We start from the raw sequence: 16,859 nt of genomic DNA, 5'->3' as shown, positions 1-16,859 counted from the left end.
TTAAATTATTTAATTTTTTCGAGGCTATTGTGTCGGTATTATTGTTTTGATTTTATAGGAATAATTTGACTATTTTTAGATAAATTTTGCGACATTTGGAATAATTCGAATAATTTCGTAGTAATTTTGAAGTTATCTTGAGACCTAGAGAAAGGTTTAGAAAAAAAAATTTTTTTTTTGTGCTGTTGACCTGCTTGGAACCGGTTAGTTTTTTTAATCGGGCACTTTTGCTGGAACCCATTAATTTTTTGGACCCAGACTTCTTCTGGAACCCAAGACGAAATGATATTTTGTAACTTGTACATTTTTTGGGAATTTCTTCTTTTTGAAATTTGTTACCTTTTTAGAACCGTATACTTTTTTGAAAACAGTTGCTTTTTTGGAACTTTTTTGTTTAGAACCGATTACTTTAATGGAACGTGTTTCATCGCATTGGAATTTATTGCGTTTTTAGAACCGAATTTTAGCATGTTCTTCAAACAGGCTTCGCGGAGGTTGTCTTTGGCCTAAAACCAGCTGAAGCTTCCCTATATCGGGTTTCGGAGGCGCATTAAAAAGCTGCGAAGCTATTCCGCTTGGCATATCGGAGTAATTCGACCTAAATGTTCTCGCGCTATGAACAATCCTGGCGCCGGTTTTGCTGTTTTTAATAGAATAAGCGATCATCTAGTCAATTGAAGTGAGACAGAAGGACTACTAAGTATTTTAAACGCAGCTTTCTGAACACACATTTTTTGAAGGAGTTCTCTCTGAGAATTTCGCTCTGAACAAGAACCTGTTTCAGAACTCATTAGACTATTGGACCTCTCAAAATTTAACTAAAAAGTATCTCACATCTAGAGTGAGCTCAAAAGAGCCCTATTTAACCTTACTTAACCCAGAGACAGTGTGTTTCTGAATAAAATTTTGAAATAGATAATCTTTTCGCTCTATTGTTCTGGAAGCAGCAAGTGGCATGGGTCCTAGAAAGCTTGTAGTATTCGGCAAGAGGACGCAGTAATTTTATAACATATATAAGTCCTAGTTTATGATAGGATTTTTCAGTTTGGTCATTAAACAAACTTCTGGAAACACTACGGACTCATTCAGTCTATGTGAGGTCCTCATGAACCAGCCAGTTCAACGTAACCTTCACTTTACTGTCGATATATTTTCCTACATTCTCATAGCGCTTAATCCAAAAATGCACTTGTGTCAAATCTAAATAAGTAAAAAAATATAGGTGTTATGTCGCAACACTTTAACTGTCATATGCAAACAAACAAATAAACAAACTTACAAATCTATTTTTATATAAACCTGTAGAATTGGATATCTACAAAGTTGTTTAGTTAGCTCGACTGCATAAAAAATCAAATGCAGTTGATGTCAGGGCTGCATAGTTATATAAAAAAAGTTGTATTATACCATACAACAGCCGGCAGGTGATCGGAGCATAAATTTTTTGAAGAGATCGAGATACAAGAAGAACACGGTTTCTGCGGTTTTCGAAGTTATTCCCGAAAACATAGGTGTGAACTTTTTAAAGGCCTTCAAAATTTATTTGTATATATTATTTATATACTTTTTTGTATTAATTTACGAATCGAAATCTTTTCATTTTTAAATGCTAACATTTCTTTCTATTCAAGTTCATAAAGAATGTAGGAAAAAAATTCAGAAAATACGGCTTTTGATTTGTTCGAAGATCTAATTTTCGATCTCATATAACACATGTTATATAACGATGCCATTTATATGAGAAAACAAGTCAAATTACGCCCAATTCTTCATTTCCTTCTTGTATTAGATTCAGATTTGAACAGTGAAAGTCACTGTCTATGTTTTGGATGCTATGGCTCAATATATTAAAAAAATATCATATGCAGCCCGTTTGATACTCAAACATACACATCTTTGGGCTTGGCGATAAGATTTTTTGTGTACTCGCACATATCAGCAACAATTTCAAGCCAACTGTATAACAACATTACTAGTTCTGTTTGCTATTGATTGCTGCTTATTTTTGTTGTTAGTTGCCAGTTGCCGGTCGTTGGCGTTATGTCAGCCCACGCTTTTTGAGTGTTAAATACCGTAAACAGCGCGCAATGGAATGTTGTCTAAATAAGTCATGAAATAAAACTCGATATAGCTACATAGCTGTGAACTAATATTTGTAAATGGGTTATTCCATGTCGACTCATTTTTGGTATGCACTTCTCGATTCACTGATGTCTTGGTACGCAAAAAAAGGGTTCATAGAAGGATATAATTTTTTGCTAAACCACAATTAATATATTTTATCTTTGACTGTGGTGGTACAGTTTGAAGAAGCGACATTGAAACAAATATTTTATTTCACTTTTGGGAACCATCTTAATATACAGACGTATAGCATAGAGCGGAAAAATAACACTGCGAATTCTTTGTCTGTTTTAATAAGAATATTTTCGTTATTGATGTTAGAAAAAATTACAAAGTTTACAGACACCGATGGTTACTAGGAAACGTTTCTGCATTTCACTTCTTCATCAGCTAGCTTTTCGGAAGCTGGGTATTGAACTCGAAATCTCAAACATTCATGCATTATACTAGTGTGAAGGCAGATGCCTTTATCCATTCAGCCATATAAATGCCCCGCTGCTCGCTTTGCAATTGGTCTCTAAGTATTGCCTTTTTGTTGCTATTCCTTTATACACCATTACGCACATACTAATTCTATATGTTTTTAATCCTTATTGTGTGGAATACTTATAGGCGCGCTATCGAAAGCTTAGTAACATTGGTTTAATATAATTGCTTTTATAAGCAGTGCTTCCGCTGTTCACTATTATATGATACAATTTATATCTATCAGATAAAAATATTTTCGATATTTTAAGGAAAAAGTATGTTGTAACTGAAACTGCTCAAACCGATCCCAGGAACGTTTTCGAAAAAAATTCGAGAAAACTTTACGAGAATTTCGAACTTTTTATTTATATTCTTCTTATTTTTTTTGTGTTTGCAGTCGAGTAGCTCAATAAATTTTAGTCAGACAAAGTACAAGTCATTGGTCACTCAAAACTCGCACTGATTTTTTTTAAATTTTTTTTGGATTTTGTTTCAGATTTTCTTCCATATTAAAAAAATTATTCCCCCTTTTAAATGTAAGTTCCAAGCGCCCTTTAACTTCTACTTTGTAAACTAAAATTGATTGGGCTAGAAAACTGCATACTCAAAGTTCGATATTTCAAAGAGTTTCCTCGAATTTTCGAATTTTTTCGAAATTGCTTTTGATATCTTTTTATAATTTCAGTTACAAAATTTAGCGAATGTTTTTCCTAAAAAAGGAAATTAGATAAAAATTGTCACTGCTCTTCTTTTTCTGTTTGCTGCTGTAAATATTTTTTCTTTGTTGGAGAATTTCCTGATCGCAATAAATGTGATCTATCATGCATATCATTCGAAATTTTCGAGAATCCCCACAATTGTAGAACATGGCATGATTTTGAGCCACAATAAATAATTAAATTGTCATAGAATCATTGTGTGATATGAAGAAAATAAAAAAATAAAAATGAAAAACTTGACCTTTTGATCGCGTCTATAATTGGCTAAAGGTGCCTACAAAATGTTGGTCGGTACATACATACATACAAGCATGAGTATATTTAATAATTGACAATATTTAATTGAATAAGAAGACTCAAAATTGTTCTACATGTGTATGTATTAAGCTGGGTCGATTTATTAACCTATATCGCGCCATCGATTTTTCGATAGGTTTTGGGCTCAGGAAAAAAATGTTCCCCTAAGCATACCCAAAAAAATAATTTTTGAAACTGCAAAATTTGAGTTTTTTGACTTTTTATATCTTTGATTTTTAAGGTTTTTTTCATGACCTACTTAAAAAATTTTCATTTGATTTTAAAGTTTTCATGTATACCCTCTCCGACTCAAAATTTGCCGCTAAAAACTTTGGCGTTAACAGTTTTTTGAAAAAAAAAAAAAAAAACATATATATATTTTTTGGGTTTTTTTTAAAGGTTTCTTCAGAAATGTGCAAAAGTTGCCGAGGAAAACGTCTCATAGTTCCTAAAAAAGAAATAAATGTAAGGCGCGATAACCTCCGAAGAGATCTAAGACCGAGCTTCTCTTCCATTTTGAGTCGTGCTCCTCTTGATTTTTCCTACAAATTGACGGAATGGGACCTTTTTTTTTATGCCGACTCCGAACGGCATCTGCAAGGCAGATGGGTTTTCACTGAGAGCTTTTCATGGCAGAAGTACACTCGGAGCGCTTGCCAAACTCTGCCGAGGGGCGACCCCGCTTAGAAAAATTTTCTTCTAATTGAAAAACCTTATTTCAAAAATTTCGATCTTGCTTTGTCCGGGGTGTGAACTCAGGGCATACGGTGTGGTAGGCGGAGCAGGCTCCATCACACAACGAGGCCGCCATAGTTCTATTCCACTTAAAATTATGCGATAAAAACGTTGGCATTAACAGTTAAAAAAAAAATGTTTTTGGTTTTTGGGACTTGTTTTGCTCGAAATCGATTTTTTTCATTTTCAAGGTTCCAAATCATTTTTTATGTATATATTTCCGTTAGAACCACCAATAAGTATACCAAAATAATCAGGGGACGAGCTAAGTTGATTTAGCCATGTCCGTCTGTCCGTCTGTCCTTCAATTTTTGAGATATCTTGATGAAATTTGGTGAGCAGGCATATTTTGATGATGATGTCGGACCACTATAGCATATACCTCCCATACAATCGATTGTTCAATAAGAGGGTTTTCGCCATTTCTGCCCCATTTCTGCCTCATTTTAACAGCTAGCAACATCAAATTTTACCACAAGCTTACGTATTGGGCATAGATGGTGTCTGAAAAAATCGTCAAGATCGGACATATTTATAAAAAAAAAACATATCGAAAAATCGATGGCGCGATATGGGTTAACTTTCGTCCATGCAAATCAACCCAACTTAGAATGTATGTATGTATCCACATGTATCCATAAACAACAACAATACGATGTAATGCTTATCATTACTTTATATAAAAAATGTATTATACGAGCGTTCTGTAAAAGAAAAGCTAAAGCAACTTAGGGAAACGAATGTTAGTAAATTCAATTGGATTTTTGAGAGAATTTAAAATTATAAAGTTAAAAAACTTTGAAAATTCTCAATCATATAATTTAATTTCGAAAGCCCTGGCAGCTAGCGCTCCTTTTTGTATGTAGAATAGTAATTTTATTGCTATTGTTCATTTAATAAATAAATAAATAATTTCAAAAATAAAAAAATTATTTTAATGCGCCCAAACGAAACACCCTTTTAATTGCGTAACTTAAAAATAACAGCTCAAACATCTTTACCAACACTCACTGTCCATCACAACGAGTGTGTAAGCTTACATTACATAGCAACTTTGATGCCAAACATAATAAACTGCATTGGCGAACTATGACACACAAAGATTAATTTGAGTGAGGGTGAAGATCAACAATTAGGAATAATTTATTTAGCTCGTCTAAATAAATATGTAATTAAAACAGATGCATTAAAAATAGAGTTTACAACAGTTAAAGCGAGCATAAAGCGCAACACTTGTTAAGTGCCGCTTATGATCTGTTGTATGAACAACAACAACAACATCTGCGATAACTTTTTGTACTGCAAATTATATGAATGAAAGTTGAGGCGCCATAATTTAAAAGGGCACTTAAGAGATCATTCGGATGTGACGAAATAAATTAATAGTGCAGACAATCATATATTAGAGTTATTCTAACAAAAATTAACTGAACGATCTGTTTCATAGTTGGTATAGCCGGTCAAGCTTTAATGATAATATTCTTCAAATGACTGAAATCTAAACTCAGACCCATGCGCTCCTTAACCGTCTCCAATTGGAAACAACTTTTCCATTTGAAATAGTGAGACTGGTCAGAAATCGGTTATTTCATTCATAATGACCATCCTAATGTACATATATGCGAAAGTAAGTGTAAAGAGAGTGTATAATGAAAAGTTAATATGGCAAGGAAGTAAACTCCTGCGTACTAGTAGCTAATAGGTCAATGTATAATATATGCATTGATATGCGGTTGCAATTATTCTAAGACTCGGTTCAGTTGAGGCCGGATCCAAACAAAAACGGATTTTTGCAGTAAAAGCCACATTTTCGAGACTCTTGAGACAGCCTCAAGTCCGAACTTCGGCTCTGATCAGAACACGGACCCTTCTCAGTTTGTGATTATCCCAGATTTTCAAATCCCGACAAGACACAGTGCGGACAACCAAAAAGATAGACAGATAACAACTAGACAACATCAACATAACACAGCCCGTTCAGACAGGGTGATATTATGACAACTCTTAATGCCGATAAGACAGAATTCAGGTGTTTATACTTGAATTCTGATTAATTATAGCCACTGTGTCTAAGACAAAGTCAGGATTTTTGTCGGGATATTGTGTGTTATCGGTGTTATTTGTGGTCAAAATTTATTCCGCCTGATTGGGTTTTTACAGGATTCTGTATATTGGGATTTTGAAAGGCGATATTATGCTACTACCCTGTATAAATTGTTTCTTTCAATTCAAAACCGAGTTTCGGGCACGTTATAATTTTCGAGCCTAGGGTTAACTGAAATTTCGCAAATAGTCATGTACCTGAATCAGGTCACAGCAAGTGAAGAAAGGAAATCGCATTGATAGATTTAAAAAAAAACGCTTTGACTGGTTGACAGTGATAGTACCTGCTTCTCATTTGCAATCAAGCTTACCAGTAATGGTGGCCAAGGAAGGAACAGAAGAAGAAAATAAACCGCAGTGAGATAAACTGCACCTATCAAGCTTATCAATAATGGTAATCACAGACAAAATCACAGCTTTCGTAACATGAAACTGCTAGCCCTTCTATCCCTTTTTAAAATACAATGACAGTTCACTTTGTTTCTCTGAAATTGCAAAATCTGCCAGCTGTTACCCAGACACCTTTTTGAATGTGGTTGTTATAAAAAATCGGTTCTCCGCAAAGGTGAATTTATGATTAATTTAAGCTTGTATGTACTAAGTTTATTCAGCCCAACAATGATCCAAATCTAGAAAATCTCTTTCCCGACGCTCTGTTAATCTACTTGCGTTGACTTAATCCCGGAACTCCACGAATTACGTTGGAAAATTCACAAAAAAAGTGGACGCGCGAATTGGCTAATTTGCTTAAGTTCAGAGATAAGGTAGTTGGAGCCTGCTGAACATGAAGACCTTGCGACGCGACAAAAAATTCTCTAAAAAATTTAAATATTATTTTAGGGTCTTTTTAGATAATAAGTTGGTTTTTGAAAGTTGGTTTTCCCAAGAAAGAACTGTAAGTTAATGAAGTTGCTTTCGAACAACAATATTACACATTTCCTTTTATATATTAGTAGGGTATACGTTGGCTTTTTGAGTAGTACTTTGTTCTCTTGTTATCTTTAGTATGAAGTCTCAAATTATATTGCCATTTATCATTGCACTCTAATACTAATTGGAATTTTTGTCTGTTTGTATATGGCCGAGGTGTTTGTTGCGCAACTTTTCTAAACTCTTAAACTCAGTCCCACGTTGGGCGCCCAACATACTCCAAGCTGTTTTAGTAAGCCCCATGTTGGGCGCCATTTTTAATTTCGAAGTGAGTTGTCGCCCTGCGTTATCTAAGTTATACTAGTCAACCCTATGTTGGTGTTTTTTTTTTTATTTTAAAACGACGGGCCGCACTTCAAATTCTAAGATATATAAGTGAGCCCGACGCTGGTAGCCGTTTTTTTTTTATTGTACGTAATTTTCCAAAAGTACGATATTAAGGCTTTCCTGAAAGGATTCAGACTATTGAAATCAGCAGTTAAGAGAAATATTACGCTCAGTATGTGAAAACATAAATGTCATATGATATTCCGAGAAAATCAGTGACTAAATATTTTTAGATATGACTTAACATTTTTTTATACAAACTTTTAATTCAATGTTATTGTTAAAATTGCTATATTTTCAAACTACTTCCTGTGGTAGCCAGCATTGCATGAAGAAGCCTCGTAGACTGGGTCACAGAAAACTACTAAGAATTGCCATGCTGACAGAGTTTTATAGAAACTAAATTCTGGTTATGGATGCGGCAATTTCGTTTTCTTTTCATTGTGGAACAAACTATTGGCGACAGTGTGTTAAGTCAACCCAACCTTAATTTCGTAGATTTCTTATGAAAGTTCAATAATTTTGACGTTGAGGTTTTCTATCAAATCATATCTTAGACTTTAAGCATTCAGACCAACACGCACCGCTCAATACATCAATCCAGGGACATTCAAAACGCATAATTCCATGGAGATATGAGCGAAAGCGCAGCGTCATAATAACTTCCAAAAAATTATTGAACTAGTGAAAATTTTCTAAATTGTTTTAAACTCACCCCAACTTGATAGAGTATGCGTACATTCTGCAAGTCCGCTGCATGAAGGCCCCCACCATGACGTTGCTTATTATAGCTATTGTTATCCTTTACATAACCATTTGTAGTTTTTGAAAGTTTTGCGTGTTGCTGTTGTTGTAACAAAGATTCACGATATTTGTTTTGTTGTTGTTGTTCGAGAATTTCTAACATTTGACGTGAGCGACGATGATCTTCTTGTACTTCTTCGTTCTGTTTCAGCGGCGCACCTGCTGCTGTGTCGGCAGTCCTGAGAAAATCTGTGCTACTCGCTGTTTTATCATGCGCCGCTGTTGTTGAAGTTGTTGTTGCTGTTACTGCAGAGGCCGCTCCTCTTGCTGCCTTTTGCTGCTGCTGCTGCAACGTTTTTCCTTCAACAGTGACATATGCCACCACATTTTTATGTCTTGTATAATTATTTGTGCTGCTCTCATCCGTCGCTCCACCGTTGCTCGTGCTGGATGTGGCTGCTGCTGTTGCTGTCAGCTCATAGACTTCGAGTGGTAGGCGTGTCGTCCAAGCTGTACTTAAGTGTTGACAGCAGAGCAGCAGCGTAAGGATGGTGTGCGCGCAAATTTTGTGAGTTTTTAATTTCATTTTGTAATTTTTTTTTATTTATTTTTTATTAAATTTAAATTTATTTATTATTTATTTGTGATATCTTTTCGTTAGTAGTTTTGTGGCGTAAGTGGATATTATTAATATTTTTTTTTTTGATCACGTTTCTACTGTTTTTTGTTGTTCTTTGCAACGTGTTATTGCTTGTAATTGACACTTTAGAGTTTTAGTTGTACACCTTGAGTGAGCTCTCCGTGTTTTTTTGCGCACCAGTATTTTGCATTTTTTTTTCTGTTGCACCTTATTTATATATTTGTTTATAAGTGACTTTTTATTTTTGTTGTTTTTTTTCTCTTAATAACTAAAACGCCAGCACAATATTATATAGTACACCCATATGCTCGTATATTTGTATGTTTGTAATTATGTTTATTTGCTACTTTTTCAATCATCGCCCGATTCGCATCGATTCAATTTTTAAACGATTTTTGTTCACTTGAAATCGATTGTTGTTGTTTTTGCTTTATTTGTGTAATTGTTGCTTACGTATATATTAAATCTCTACATTGATTGCTTACATGCTCACATACTTAGAAACATATATACATTTGTAGTATGTTTTGTTGTAAAATTGTGTTTAGATTTTAGGAAAAAGCACTTCAGTGGATTTTGCAATTTTCAATTTTCTTTTGATGTAAGACTGTAGTGTTTGGTGTTTTGGAAGTGAGTTTTCAAAAATTGCACTTTGATGACTTTTGTTTGTTCTCTTACGCTGCGTCTGTTTACTTGCACTAAAAGATTGTGTTCACGTGCTTTTTTAATATTCTTTAAAGAACTTTTCCAAATTTTTTGCACATAATTTGTTTTTAACTTTACCACTACTGTTTTGTCACTTTGTTTAGTTTTTAACTAAAAAGTCTTATTTATATTTCCAAAATCTCTATTTAGCTTTGCATTTACTTTTGGCATAATTGTTGCAAAAGTTTTCATATAACATCTGTAAATATTTCAGTAATTTGTTAGTCAAAGCCTAGTTTCACAAACCTTAAAACGCTCTAAATTTCCACGCTCTTACGAGGCTCCGTGAAGATAATAAGCTATGTACTATGTGTGAAACCGAGGAGCATACGACTTCATTAACAAATAACGGGCAATAATAGCCTAACTAAATTTTTTTACACCAGACTTAGGCGATTATTGTTTATCACCACAGAGTTAATCCTCCAACTCCAACTTCGACTTTGACTAAAATGTTGAAAATATCTAAAATTATTTCTTCGCTTCACGTTTCATAAACTCTGTGTAGCTAAACCATATATTATAAAAAATAAAAAAAATCAAGATCTGTGCATTTGGTTCTTAGTAAACCATGTTTGTTATTATTAATGAACATGGAATCGTATTTGAGCGCAAAAACCATTGCGAATTCATAGAAGTGGCGAATGTTTGATAAAAACTGTTCAACCGCTGTTCGATTACTTAAATCATTTGCTCAATAGTGTTTTTTCCAACATTTTTTCAGACGACCGGTATATTGCATTATTTACATATTTTAAAATGTTTGCTTAACTGGCTGCTCATATTTAATCTACTAACTAGAGTTTAGAAAATAATATTAATATGTAGCCTGATTTTCTGTACACACATTTAAAAATAACGCTGATTTGATACACAAATGGGAAATTCTTGGCACTTCAATTTAATTATCACGAGCAAAAATTAAAACCTTTCTTCCAATATCTGGCCATTCGCGACAACGGTTCTCCCTGTCAGCTATTATTTGACAGGTAGGTACGGCAATGGAGGAATAGAAAGATTTTTCACTTGTATGAATTCACAATGGCAAAACCTTTGTGCTGATGCCGACTTCTTCTTCATAAGATTCTTCCTAAAATAGATTTAGTTAAAGCTCGAACGATTTGTTCAGTACTGTACCAAAATTATTTAGATAATACATCCAAAGTATTACGAATTGCCGACGCGTTCTCCCGATTAAGTTTCTTCTAAATTCCAAACTTGATCATTTCATTCGCTCATTCCTAACGTTGTTGTTTTAGCTGGGCGTCCAAGGCTGATAGTTTAAGGTAGCTTCCATATTAATAATTTTAGAAAAGTGGGCCATGCCACGCTTAACGAAGAACTTTTTAATTAATTGTTAAATAATGCCGCGTTAAACAGGCTAATCTAAGACAATTAGAAAGGCTACGAATATGTGGAAACACTTTAAAAGAAATGTATGGAAATATTTTCGAAGAAATACCGTCGCATATTGGAAAAATCATTTTCGTAATAAAAGGTGAGGCTATGTATAAAACACGAAAATTTGCTTGCTATATTGTCGGTCTCTATTATTTGCCAAGAGGACGGAATTATTCTATAACATAAGTTCTAGTACCGTATTGTGGTTCTTCCGTTTTGTCGTTAAACGAATTCTGGTAACACTTTGGGCACATTCAGTCTGTGTGAGGTCTTTATTGACCGGCCAGTTCAACCTAACCTAACTTGCCGGTCGCTTGCGCCAAAGCTGCACATGATTTATATATATATATAAGCAATAATAGAAGGAGTAAGAGGTTCGAAAATTGCTTAGATTTTTTATAAAACCTTAAAAATTTGATGAGCAAAAAACGAAATATAATACGGAAATTTCCTTGCAAAAAAACGTGACATTAATTCCAAAACGAGCTGTCTGCGATTGATCTCTTTTGTTCACAATTGGGTATAATTTAGCCCCTCTAGTTCCTTTTGGGTACGTTTGAGTTTAGTCAGTTTAAAATTTATGGAAAAAAAAATTAAGAAACAATAAAAAAACGGCAAAAAAATTTGGAATATGAAAGAGATGTGATTAATCCAAACAGTTCAAGAAAAATGCGGGAGCCTATATGGAATCTTAAATACCGGGAGTACATATGTTATCCTAGTATTTGTTTATTTTTATGTTATCATTGTTAAATCCGTAAGAACTCCCGTACGGGTAGAAAGGGGACTTGCACGACAATACCCAGAGGGGAACAAAAGAAGAACTGTATAATACTAGCCGTAGGGGTACAAAGAAGGCCTGTCCGATACTCCAAAGAAGACGTGTCGAGTAGTTGAAAAAGGACCTGTTCCATAGTACCCCATATGGGTATATAGAGTACTCGTCCGACACTACACATTCAGGCATAAACAGGTACAATTGGTCTTGCCATAGGACATACTCAAACAAAAGGGATCACTTCAAGCAACATTAAAAGATCAAAGCATATTTCGCTGCAACTCATTCCGGTTTTATCCTAGACTAATTCGCAGAACAAAAATTAAAAAAAAAATATTTAAAATGAATGTTGATATTTAGCCAGTCCTCTCTCGGCGAACGAAAATCATACTCTACAAGTCACTTATCGACCCGTCCTGCTATATGGGGCAGAAGCATGGACCATGACAACAGCAGATGAAATGGCTTTGGGAGTGTTCGAGAGAAAAGTTCTTCGAAAGATTTATGGACCACTACGCGTTGGCGATGGCGAGTACCGAAGAAGATTTAATGATGAGCTGTACGAGCTATACGCAGACATCCACATAGTCCAGCGAATTAAAACGCAGCGTCTGCGCTGGCTAGACCATGTTATGCGAATGAAAGACGATGCTTCGGCCAAGAAAGTGTTTCTATCGGAACCCGCCTATGGAAGCAGAGGTAGAGGGCGGCCCCCACTCCGTTGGAAGGACCAGGTGGAACCCGATTTAAACTCCCTTGGTATGACCAATTGGTGCCGCTTGGCGGAGCGAAGGAGCAACTGACACTCCTTGTTGGACGGCCATAACCATTTAAACGTTTAAGCGCCAATTAAGTAAGTAAGTAATTTAGCCATAAAAGACTTGCAGTTTCTTTACTTGCAGTTCAGTTTTTGAAACCTTTTTGAACTTGATTTAAAATCTCTCAATTTACTACTGTTTTTTTTTTTTTTTTTATTCGGTTTAAATTTTTTACTTTCACTAATTAGTATAAGTTTTCAAATACAAAACTATTTTCAAATAAAACCAGAACAGTCTAAAAAATTTTAAAATAGATACTTGTATACTCCTCTGGTTTTAAAACAAAACTCGAGAGTTTAAGATTGCTCTTGAAGATTTAAATATGAAAAATTTAGTAGGAGCAACAACAACTAACTATGATAAATAAAAAATAAATAAATGTAAGGCGCGATAACCTCCGAAGAGATCTAAGGCCGAGCTTCTCTTCCAATTTGCGTCGTGCTCCTCTTGATTTTCCCTACAAATTGGCCGGACGGGACCTACATATTTTATGCCGACTCCGAACGGCATCTGCAAGGCAGATGAGTTTTCACTGAGAGCTTTTAATGGCAGAAATACACCCAGAGCGCTAGCCAAACACTGCCGAGGGGCGACGCCGCTTAGAAAAAATTTTTTATAATTGAAAAACCTTATTTCTAAAATTTTGATGTTGCTTTGCCCGGGGTGTGAACCCAGGGCATACGGTGTGGTAGGCGGAGTACGCTACCATCACACCACGGCGGCCGCCGTGCAAGGTGTTAATTGCCCATTGGAAAATTTCTCTTGTTTAATCTGAAGGCAGTTTAAGTAAGCTTTAGAAATTTTTTATGCATATCTTCTTCCTGTTGTAGTAAGCTTTAATGTGTATTTTTTCGATTTTGAGCCTAAGAGTTAAGCGTCATTATTTAAGTATTTTGTTCATGAAAAGCGCTCTATTTCCTTATTATGTTGCTTTCAGCACAGCAGCCGTTTTCTCATAGGCTTTTTTATAGTTTTTTCTTTTTTTTTTTTAGTAAAAAACCTACCTCAAGGGCTACAACTGGTTTAGAAGACAAAACCATATGAGAACGAGTTCCGTGTTCGCAAGTACTTTACAAAGAAATACAGAGCTTCAAATACGAAAACTATGACCAAGTTATAATAGGAAAAAGAAAAACAATTTCGGCTGTTTTTGTAATCAAAAAATAAAAACAAAATTTTCCGTGATCCTCTCAGGTTAGCCTTCTATTAAAGGGCTATATGTTGCGACCTTTTTTCGACTAAGTCCAATTTACATAATAAACAGCTTAAAATCATACTTTTTTGGTTTATATTTGACTGAAATGCTTGCTCTAGCGAAATTTACAAAGATTCGCTAAAATTAAAAAATGTATCACAAAAATGTTCCACTTGTTATCAAGATTTTTTTTTTTTAGTATTTTCCAGAACCGAGTTCTGTAGCCCATTCAATCTTCTATTTTAAAAAAATGCTCACATCTTACGTAGTCAAAAACTAATAAACACTTGTCTATGGTCACATAAGTCTTATATGTACGTACACGTATACATACATACATATATCCAATAGATCGAAATCACGCCCGTTGCCGTTGCCTCAGTTGTTGTTGGCGTATTTGGTCGCAAGTCGCGCAACTCGAAAAACTAGTCGTTTAAAAAAATAACTACTATTTTACATACATAACTATATAAATATGTATGTACCTACGTACAGACATACAAATACTTGTATTGTACATATATAAATAGTCAGGTATGTAGTTTTTTTTTATTGAATGAAGTGAGTGCGCGCGCGCATTTACAACTTGTTTTCATTCATTCATTCATTCATAAAAACTTCATTGATTGCGCTAAGCAAAAGCAGCAGCAGCCGCTAACTTATACAAATATACATACATCCATATATACAGATGTATATACATATCCCCATTAACTTGCTGGTAAAGTCATTCGTATTAACTGCACTGCAAACGCGTTCAATAAAATTTTCTTTAAAAAAAAAAATTTTATTATTGAACTCTACAAAAAGTTAAAAAAATTTCTTCGCCTGCAAAGTCCTTGGAAGTTATGCGTTAAATTACAGTTAGCATGTTTTTATACTATTTTTTAAGTCGTACTTTTTTCGTTTATCTTATAATTCGTCTTCGTAATTTTTGTTGTTTTAATTTTATTATTATTTTTTTTTTTTCAATAAAGTATAGCACACAAAAATTTCGCTTGCGACTTCGACTTCACTTTCCGAACTGATCAAACAAACTGAAAGATACAAAAACCAGCAACGTTCGCATTTGCTTATCGTGTTCGTTGCAAAGTAAAATGTTGAGTATCTTACGTAGACGTCGCTGTCGCTGCTGACGTCGCAGCACGCTACGTTCCTCAAGCAGTATTTTTCTGTTTTCGTTAGCGTTGCATCGTCGCCGTAAGCAACGTTGTGTGAATCGTCGTAGTCGCCGTTGACAATGGTCGATCATTCGTGCCTTCAATGTTCGTGTTTATGGTTAGCGCATTGATGTGCGTGTGTATGTGTATGTGAATTTGAGAATGCTCGCTAACGTAGCACAGTGGGCGATCTTGGCTATAAATTGGGAGGAATTGAGTTCTTGTAGAACCATTTGCATAGTCATCATACCGCCGTAATAATCCCGAGGCAGATAAACAATTTTGCATGTTAATGCATCAACAAAGATTTGAGCCAGATATATTCAGATAAAATTATGGTTCAATTTGTGAGCCAGATAATTTGTTAATTTCTTGTATTTAGTTTGGCAACATTGCCTTTAATAAACCTACTTTTTCAAAAATAGATGTCGCTGCTTGGCCTTTAGCTGTGCGTGTGTGTTAAGTGTAACACAACAGTGACATCTGCCTATCACAACTCATGTGTACCAAAATTTCACGACTTCTGCTTTTCAAGTCTCCCAATGAACCAGAGAATTGCAGTCGGAATTGAGTGTGATACGGAGCTGGAAAACTCACTGGATGATGATCAAAACTATTATTTATTATACCCTTTTAAAATTTTTTATACCCAATTCTAATATAAGTTCTAAATTACTCCTAGATTTTTAGCAGCATTTACAAACTTTACATCTGAGTTATTTGAAATTAAGTGCAAGGATCTACTAAATAATAATAAGAGACCTAGTGCAATTTTAACTCATAGTAGACTCCCATAAGTGAAATGTATTAGAGTTCGATTGAAGAACCAATATTTTTGTTTTTTTTTCTTTTCATAATAAGTTTAAATTTCGTTTGAGAGCACTATGCTTCTCGAATCCTCCTCCAACATTGGGGATCCGAGAATAGGGGTAGTTATCTAATCTTCCTCTTACCATTATCTAACTTCTTGCAATATCCAACAAGTGCGATGACTCATAAATTGTAATCAATATCCTTTAAAGGGAGAGAGATATATGTGGAGTTAGGTAGAGGAGTTGGCTCAACATTGCTTTGATATGTAAAAATTAAGCAAAAGTGGCGATAGGAAACCACCCTGTGGCAACCCTTGTTCAATTCCTCTTGGTGATGTTACGCTCGTGAACTAAACTGACAATTTGAAGCTCACCTTTTGAGAGTAGGTAAAAGGCTGTAACGTTCTGTGAGTGACCGTGCCAAAAGCTTTTGACAAGTATAGCGCTACGAGAACTATTCTGTGGTAAAATTTTTTGGATGGCGTTTAGCGCGGTGGCGTTTTATGTAATTTCCGGAAGTCATACTAGTGGTTGGCAAGTCGGAGGTTTGAAATAAGGGAGCAGGACAGGACACTTCACGTGTCTTAGCTATTGGCGACAGGAGAGATATCAGGCGATATGAGTCTCCTTCTTTAGCTGGTTTCACAGGCTTTAGAAGCGCTACAGTCCTCGCCACTCTCCATTTTGCTGGAAATACAATGATAAAAGTGGACATAGATAATTTGCTTTTGATGGCTTAGCAAGTTTAATGGGGTCTTAAACCCCTTTGGCGGGCATATAATGGGAGATGTACCGTGGCGCGTCTGTTGGCCTACCGACTGGATTTGCATACCGTATCGCCAGCAGAAAGCACCCGCACAATTGCAGCCGCCTGCATCGCCAAAGGCAATGTATCTTTTGTCA

General features: G+C 35.1%; 2 protein-coding genes across 6 annotated transcripts in view; one reads left to right on the top strand and one right to left on the bottom strand.

Moving 5' to 3' along the window:
* The window catches only part of aos (protein argos), a 67,407-nt gene extending 52,400 nt beyond the window's left edge, over positions 1 to 15,007 (bottom strand). Inside the window, exons 1-3 of one of the 5 annotated variants that reach the window (XM_067789652.1) lie at positions 14,883 to 15,006; positions 14,319 to 14,409; positions 8,419 to 9,991 (exon numbers count right to left, since the gene is read on the bottom strand). In XM_067789652.1, coding sequence (XP_067645753.1) covers positions 8,419 to 9,033 — 615 coding nt within the window. In that variant the 5' untranslated portion in view covers positions 9,034 to 9,991; positions 14,319 to 14,409; positions 14,883 to 15,006. Of the gene's footprint in view, positions 1 to 8,418; positions 9,992 to 14,318; positions 14,410 to 14,661 lie in introns of all 5 variants that reach the window. The other 4 variants (XM_067789651.1, XM_067789650.1, XM_067789653.1 and 1 more) reach the window with 4 other exon arrangements.
* LOC137253163 (elongation factor-like GTPase 1) overlaps positions 1 to 16,859 on the top strand; it is a 467,431-nt gene that overhangs the window by 321,699 nt on the left and 128,873 nt on the right. The window lies entirely within an intron of this gene.

This window comes from Eurosta solidaginis, chromosome 5 (genome assembly GCF_040869045.1).
Source record: "Eurosta solidaginis isolate ZX-2024a chromosome 5, ASM4086904v1, whole genome shotgun sequence".
NCBI classification, from domain to species: domain Eukaryota; kingdom Metazoa; phylum Arthropoda; class Insecta; order Diptera; family Tephritidae; genus Eurosta; species Eurosta solidaginis.
This window is presented reverse-complemented; position numbering and strand designations above follow the sequence as displayed.